General features: G+C 40.2%; 1 protein-coding gene across 2 annotated transcripts in view; it reads right to left on the bottom strand.

The window, feature by feature from the left end:
* Positions 1–66: 66 nt before the first annotated feature.
* galnt7 (UDP-N-acetyl-alpha-D-galactosamine: polypeptide N-acetylgalactosaminyltransferase 7) overlaps positions 67–8422 on the bottom strand; it is a 26889-nt gene continuing 18533 nt past the window's right edge. The window contains exons 11-15 of one of the 2 annotated variants that reach the window (XM_050044688.1): positions 6978–7080; positions 6737–6835; positions 6261–6389; positions 6023–6053; positions 67–4410 (exon numbers count right to left, since the gene is read on the bottom strand). In XM_050044688.1, the coding sequence (XP_049900645.1) occupies positions 4304–4410; positions 6023–6053; positions 6261–6389; positions 6737–6835; positions 6978–7080 (469 nt within the window). In that variant the 3' untranslated portion in view covers positions 67–4303. The remainder of the gene's footprint in view (positions 4411–6022; positions 6054–6260; positions 6390–6736; positions 6836–6977; positions 7081–8422) is intronic. The other variant, XM_050044687.1, reaches the window with a different exon arrangement.

Genomic DNA, 8422 nt, shown 5'->3' with positions numbered 1-8422 from the left:
TTTTTTTTAAAGAAAACGTGATTGGAAGGTATGTTTTCTTTCAAAAAACACCAAAATTACACTTATGATAACCAGAAAACGTACAAACAGAAATTATCATTGAATTTTTACATTTCCGATGGTCCTTGGACACATCATGTACAGTGAATTATTATATCAGTTTGTGAGACTTGGACACAAAACAGGCCGAAACAAGTGAAAGGCACGGGAAAAAAAATTTACTTCTCCAAAGAGTCATATTTGTAACGTTGTTAGACACTCATAACAACAATCTGTGGCGTAAACAAGCACTTTAAAGGCCTTTGCACACTGAGTCAGTTTTTTTCGTCCAAAATTGTCACACGTCCCATCTGTGTCCAGCCTTGCCCCAGCACCATCTCAAGGTGCAGTTTATTTCCCTGCAATCACAATAACAAGGAGAGCACACAGTGGTAGTAGTAAAAATCAGGTCTTTTATTTGCTCCGTCACCCACCGCTCAGCCCATATTATTAAATTTCTGCTATAAGTTAGATATTTACAACATCATTCAAGGCCCTTCAGAAAATGCATTGTGATCGTCTTTACAAAGAAAATCTATTTACATTGTACAAAACATTGCATACATGATCATCCATACACCAGACCCTCTTCCCCTTTAACATACCAAAAAAGCACCCACATTTTCTTCATTTGCCGTTTCCCCCACCACACGTTGTGTATTTCTCACTGGTTTCACTCCCCAGCCCGACAACCCAGTGTTTGTTTGTTTTTTCATTTTCAGACAGGCAGTTACTAAAGTCACAGACAACTGGTCAGCTACTGAATTACTCATCAAGACTGTCAGTAAGGCAGGCAGTTCACAAGTCCTCAGTCTGTTCTTAAAGATGTGCTCACCACACATGGGACAAGTTTTCCTTGTAGGCTTTCTACCAGAGATCCCATTTTCTGACAGAAATCTTTTCATTTTAACCCAAAACAGAACTTTTCTTTTTTAAACATTAACAAATAAATCTCTTTCTGGCAGAAAGCCCTCTGGGAAAACTTCTCCTAACTGTGAGCTCACCGTAACGTATTTACGTTCCTCTAAAGCATCTCAGTGTCTGTAGGAAGTGATGAAAATGAATTCAAGCCTATAGAAATTAACAGAAGTAAAAGATAACCAATCAAATTGAACAACAGAAAAACAAGCCACTTATATTCATGCTACTGTGCATTTGAAGCATCTTCTAGATGGTGGGTTTAGTCATGGCACTGGGAATGCACTTAGAGATGGTTTAGAGAATCTAACGCTGTATGAAGCTTTATGTATATTTTCATCTTCATAAGTTTCTTTTTGTCCTGGTCAAGCTTTTAATAACAGTGTGGTGAATTAAATTCTGCTAATTCATTAGTCAAATTACAGGGACAGTTCACCCTCAAATCAAAAATACATATTTGTTCTCTTACCCGTAGTGCTATTCATCAATCTAGATTGTTTAGGTGTGAGTTGCAGAGTGTTGGAGATATCGGCTGTAGAGATTTCTGCCTTCTCTCAAATATAATGGAACTAGTTGGCACTCGATTTGTGGTGCTCGAAGCACCGACAAAATACATTTGACAAACTCAACAGCAATGTGTCTTTCCATAAATCATGAGCTTTGGCTTTACGTCTCAGATGATATACTCATACACCGGGAGCTGGAATTAAACATCTCTAAAACCGGGTCAAATCATATGGGTATGCCCAGCTTAAGAGGAAAAATATGTATAATTAATTTTTGGGGTGAACTGTCCCTTTAAGCCTGTTAGATTACTGTATTATCTTCAATCTAACAGTGTCCCTTTATCAGGGACACTAAAAGCGCCTTTCACAGAGTGTGGAGTGCAAATGTGAAGAACAAACACATACAGTTCAATATTAGAATACGTCAGTGTCAGTTTGAGCCTGTTCAGCATGTGCCTATAGGAGCGTTACGTACATCTCTCTCTGGACAGCCTCTCCACCTTTGTCAGGTTTGGCTCCGGAGGAAAGTTCATGTAGTTTGACTGGCATGATGAAATTGGCGTGTTGGCTCTTTAGGAAGCAGATGACTGAACAAGGCCGAGCAGAAACAGTTTGTCATCTCTACATGTTGATTGTTTACATAGATAAAACAAGCCACGACTTTCACGCTCATGTTTGTCGCCGTGACACCACCGAGTCAACCACTTTTACGTGATTCCTCTGTGACAAAGATTTGGCTCACCTGAGTGTTCTTTCTTTGACAGATCCAATAAATGCTTAGTTTTTGACATCCTATTTTATCGCACGACTCCAGCCTAAATGCCGTCTTAAAGTGATAGTTCGGAAATTTTGAAGTGTGGCTGCATGAGATACTTATCGATAGTCAGTGTATTACATAGAGTAGATGGCGGTTGGCACGCTCCGTTTGTAGGACTAGATGGCACTGGCACACCAGAAGCAAATCTTATTTTAGCCACTTAAATAAAGGCATACCTACAAATGTCAGCATCAGTTAAAGCAGACACTATATTAAGATTTTTTTCACTGCTTTACCTTGCTTTCAGACAGCCCTTTCATTTAGCACTACATTTTCCCAACCATATAACTTTAATATTCTTACGCAAAAGCACTATGCAGCACTGTTTCAGTCAGGCTTTCAGCGGTTTATAAGGAGACAACAAATATAATAACATAAAAAAATGGAGTGATTATGGCAGAAACGATAAAATACCCTCACTGTGGAGACAAAATTATAACTTTACGAACCAGAGTATACAAAAGGAAGAACGTCTGCGGAGGGAGACTGAATGGGCCGATAAAGAGAGTGAGGAGAAACTTCAGTGGGAACGGGAGGCCCATAAAGAGCAGAAGCAGAGAGCAGAAGCTCACTGTGAACTGTAAAATGCATGCTTACTGATCTAAAGAGCTACTGCTGTCTGGACATGGTTATACGACAACCTCAGGATCTTTGTGACTCAGAGGATTCCAGTGCTTCACGCTTTACTGGCTGTTTGGCAAGTTTAAATTTATTTGTAGGTATTTAGTGTAATCTTACCCGATAGTTCAGTACAGCAGTGCTCCTCACAAAATGTCTCTTGCTCATTTAGTGGTGGTTTTACATAATGATCCAGAGAAATGTTACTGCAAACGCTGAGGTGTCTCAGTCTTGCAGGTGGAGTGTTAACGTCTATATTCAGTGCAACTAGCCACAGCTGTTTTCAATTGTTTGTTTGAACAGCTCCGAAAAACAAGCTCACACCATCTTTGAAAAGTTGTTTCAGTCGGATCACGCAACAGCACTCTCTGATCTGAACAGCTGACCTGCAGCGTTATACAGTGCATAGTACAGTTTCGCACTTTTGCACAGGAAGATGGAAGTAATTCGGTTGAGAAAATGTAGCGCCAAAGGAACGGGCTGTCTGACAGCAAGGTGAAGTGGTTAAAATACTGTAAATATAGCATCCTCTTAGAATGATTTCGATGTTTATAGGTAGGCCTTTTTTTATTTATTTATTTTTTTTATTTCAACATTTTCATCCGCAGAAATTCATTGCTGTTCGTCTGGGGTGCAAGTCCTATCTGGTTCTCCAAACAGGGAGCACGCTGACTGCCAACTACTGTACGTGATACATTGACTCTGGAAAAGTACCTCACACAGCCCCACTTCAATAAACCCAAACTATCCCCTTTATCTTACTTGTATATGACAGCAAGCATTACACCAGCCAGCGTATGTACAGACACGTCACCTGGCTAAACGCGCTGATGTTTCATTGAATCCTTCACCAACTTAAAGGACTCTTTGGTAGGTGAGCTAATCAGTTTGACTGAAAAGGTCTAATAAGAGTGCGACTGTTCAATAGTCAGAGCTGATGTGATTAATTTCAGAAATCAATGTAGTGGTTTAGAAAAGACCTGAGAGCCCAAAAAGAACCAATAGAGAGACACAGTGTAAACAAAACCACAATGAAGGACAGAGATGGCGCCCAACATGTCTTCGGTTCAGTGTTCAGGTCATTCGGAGGACCAGCAACTTCAGGCTCCACACAAACCAGTTCTTCTTCTACCATCTTGAGTGTCTATGTGTCTGTATAATGCATGACTGTGTGAACCAACAGCACCAACCAACGGTTTTGGGTTGAAGCTGGTGATACTCAGTATCTTTAGACTGACACTGAGTGGCTCATATCAAAACATTATTTCTTCAAAGGACAGTATCAGCTTGATGTATCTGTAAACTCATAGTATGGATGTGTTTCTTGGTGTGTGTGTGTCCTCATACAGTCAACATGTTCCTCTCCGAGCTCCCAGTGGTTTTCTTTGTGCGTGCTGCTCAGTCTTCAGACAGCCACTATGTTGTTCATCTCCCACTTCTGAGTGGTTTTACTGGTGTCACAGTCTGATATGAAGACCTTGTGGAGCAGGTCGGAGCGGTCCAGACATTTCCCTGTTAGGAGAGGACAGATGAACATCACTATGAGTGTTGTTACAGGAATTCAGAAGCCACTCCTCCAAAATGGATTCCTGGAATTGAACTTTATCCAATTAGAGTTTGTGGTCCAACGTGGATCTGTTCAGAGTTACTCAACTTGGGAACATTTGAGCTGATCTAATTTAAGGCAATGTGATCGTGATGTTCTGAATCAAAGTGGAGCTCTGAGGCTTGTTGCAGTATTCCACAGCAGCTACATATAAACATGCCTTCAAAAGGGCAATAATCATGTGACTAAGGACTTTTGAGGCAGTTGTCTACTGTGCTTTGTCGCTGAACATGCAGGTGGTTCACTGACTGACACACACACCGTGAGTTATAGTAGTGGTGGACTTAGAGAGTTCAGTTACCCCCGTTTTCTTTCAACCGAGCCACAGCCGCAAGCCTAATCACCATGCAGAAGGAAGTGCACATCTACTGCTAGCTCAAATGGCACCTTGCAGCTAGCTAATGTTACAGCTCAGCTAAAGAGAACGCCACTGATGTTTACTTCTCACACTGTCACAAGTCTGAGCCTCTTGTCTATGAGCATATGCAGAGTTTTACTTTGTATCTTTTCATATATTTTTGCTGTTGTCACAGTCCTCGTCTCATCATCTCAAAATCACCTTTTTTGGATTCTTCTTTCACCATGGAAACATGAGTATGAAACAAAGTTTTCTTCACAGATTCAAGGTAACATGCGATGAGTAACTGATATATAAATAGTCGTTTGTGGATGAAGTATTTCCTTTAACTACACACAGGCTAAAAATCCTGCTTGAGCTGCCATCTAGTGGTGGCTGATCAGATGGCAGTTTTTTTCCAACTGTACAAACCAAACCCTAAGTACAGACCATATTAAGAATACTGTGACACCATCAGTGACTGGTTGAGTGTGTGCAGGCTACGGTAGAATTTTTTAAAAGCCTTCTTTTAAATTAAAGGGATACTTTGCTGATTTTTCAATCAGCTCTGTATCATAACAATGTGGGTAGTATGTGACAATTATCTGTGGTAAACTTCTCTCCATCTTACAAACACCCAGATCTCCCTGCTCATCTCAGCTGAAATCAGATTGTTTTAGGGCTGTTGCTCAAACCACAGACTGTACTTTAACATTTTTGTATGCCCGCCACCAACACAGAGTATAGAAGCAGATCGATAAAGTGACCTGCCTCTCTTTCTCTTAAACTCAGACCAAACTCAGATCAAACTGTAAAACTAAGCAGCACTGATAAAATATAAACCAAGATTCTGTTACTGTATTGCCTGCACTGTTTAGCTTTAGTGCCTACTGCTAGTTGCAGGTTTTCTACCCCTTGAGCAAAAGCAAATGTCACAGCCCTTTTCCTCTGTTTTCTCTGGTCATGCGGCACCTATTTAAAAAATATTTGTGTCCTTCTACTTCATTGACAGCCCAGTTTTATGAAAAGACCATCTTTCAAGCTGTAAAATAAATCTTTCTTTAAGGCCTCCTAATCTTCCTTCCACCGGTGACATGATGATTGTCACTGGTGACAATGAATCCCTCTGTGAAAAATATATAAAAACTGTTGTCTTTCTGAAAAATCGTGCAGATATTTACCTGTTGGTACATGGGTGAACCGATGGAGATTCTGTACAGGCAGCAGAAAAGAGAAAGACAGAGAAAGAGAGAGAAATAGGGTGAATTCTTTATTCCAGCACTTTCTACTTTCTGTCTCAGACTCATCAGTGTGCTCTCATCCTTTCCTCTTTGCACACAGTGGTGTGTAGAGCAACGTCAAATACGAGCACTGAGGAGTGAATCTTTTGTTTTTATCAGTTGTGTGTATGTGTGTCACCTTGAAATACTTCCACTCAGTGTGCTGGTTCTGATCACAGTGTGTGATGATGACAGCTGAGTTATCACTCCCTCTGGTCAGGCACTGGTCGTACTGCATCAGCTGGTTGGCTTCATTGATACGGAACAACTACACACACACACACACACACACACACACAGAAAGATAGAGAATTTACACCAAGCTAAATAACACATCATGTAACCCCAAACAACAACTACTAATGTACAATAATTAGTTCCGAGAGTTAAAATCAAGAAGGAAAATTGCCAAAATTACAAAACACCTGATAGAGCATGGCGAGTTAAGACAGAATAACGTCACTGAGTGACATGGAGTCCAACAGGCTGTTGCATATTAAGCTCATCAAAAACCAGACCAAACCAGATCAAGACCATCTCCATCTGCAGGTCTCTGCAGGCAACTAAAGCAACACACCACATGAGGCACAGTGTGGGTGTGTGTGTGTTGATTACCTGGTTGCCACCCATCCTGTGGCACGGTCCTATTTCCACATTGCCTCCATTGGTGTGTCCCATACTGTCAATACAGTAACTTGTCTCAAAGCCTCGGATCTACACACACATGGAAAGGATACACACACACACACACACACACACACACACATAACGTTATGGCACAGTATATTACACATATATTAACAACCATGACAGAAACAGTGTGTGTGTGTGTGTGTGTGTGTGTGTGTATACCTACCTCTCCCCATTCTACATTTTTAGGGGGCAGAGGGTAATACAGGGGAATGTCATACGCTATTTCCTCCATGAACCACTTGAAGCTCTTGCATCGATGTTCCTCCCTGACAACAAACAGCAAACAAGCTATTAATAACTTGTTAACTTACAGTTTCACTGTGAGCCGCTACATAATGTTTTCATTTCATAACCAGTTCTAAAAAAAGATAGAGTAACTTCAGGACCTTTCAGCTTATTTCAGATGTTGAATTTTAGAGCAAAAGACCTCCTTGCATAAATGCATAAATAAATGAATAATGGATATAATGCGTACATGGTGCATGGGTCGTGGCACTCGGACAGTGAGTGTGGCAACTCCTGCCTTTTTATCCATTATCCAATAGATTTGAAATCCTGTTCAACCAAGTATGCAAGGAGACCTGTACATCTGTTCTGGGTTGACTGTGTAGTTGGTTGCACCAACAACGATTAATTAAATCTAAGATTAGTTCTAATTGGAGTTTAGTAAAACTAGGTTTAAAATGAGTAAATCCAGGTTTAAAACCAAGCAAAGCTGAGTTGCACAATTAAACCCTATCTCCATTTAGTTAATGAAGTTTATTGATGTAAACCAAAATTAAATAGAATTTAATCAATATGGAGATGATTGCTTACTCAAATTGAAATAAATAAATACATAACTTTTTGCATACTGCAGGAACCTAATAAATAGGCTGTAAAAGAGGGGTGGATACCGTTAACTTTTGGCTGCTCTGTATCCATTAATCAACACGTAGAATTGTTTGCTAGCTAGTTAAAAAGTTGGTCTGTTAGCCTGTCGTAACTCATGATGGCTCAGCTGAGAGGCTCGGATTTCTCCTCCTTTGAGAAAAACTTGTTGGTCAAATTAATAAAGTAATATGGCCAAATAATACAAGACAGGAGCACAGGAAAAAAGAGACTGTCTGGCAGCAACTGGCAAACAGTTTTAACAGAAAACGACATATTCAGCATGATAAAACTCAGTTGGGCTGAATTTGACCCTTAACTTTCTTCAAGGAACCTGATTATTTTGCTCTATCCATTTAAAAAAGGCAGCCATTTCAAAAGTTTAACCTCCTCAAATGTAAGTTTAAAGTTAATACTGGATCACATTCTAAATTAGAGTTTCAATGTTTGTAGCAACAGAATGAGTAAAAACTAAAGACATCTGTAGAGGTTTAAACTGAATCTTTCTTAATTGTAAGCTCGTTTTAAAGTTTGGTGCAACATGATTTAAAGGGCCAGTGTGTAAAATGGGTTGAAAACAGTGACATCAGTGGTCAAATTCTAGATTGCAGGGCTCACTCGCTCACCCCTCCCGTCGGGTAAATGACGGTGGCCTCGTAGGGACAAAAAGCCTTGCGCACGAGTTTTTCAGGAGTAGGTCTATCTAGCGACGAGGTGAATGTTTATTTAGAAATCTAA

Source organism: Epinephelus moara, chromosome 5, assembly GCF_006386435.1.
Source record: "Epinephelus moara isolate mb chromosome 5, YSFRI_EMoa_1.0, whole genome shotgun sequence".
In the NCBI taxonomy this organism is placed as follows: domain Eukaryota; kingdom Metazoa; phylum Chordata; class Actinopteri; order Perciformes; family Serranidae; genus Epinephelus; species Epinephelus moara.
This window is presented reverse-complemented; position numbering and strand designations above follow the sequence as displayed.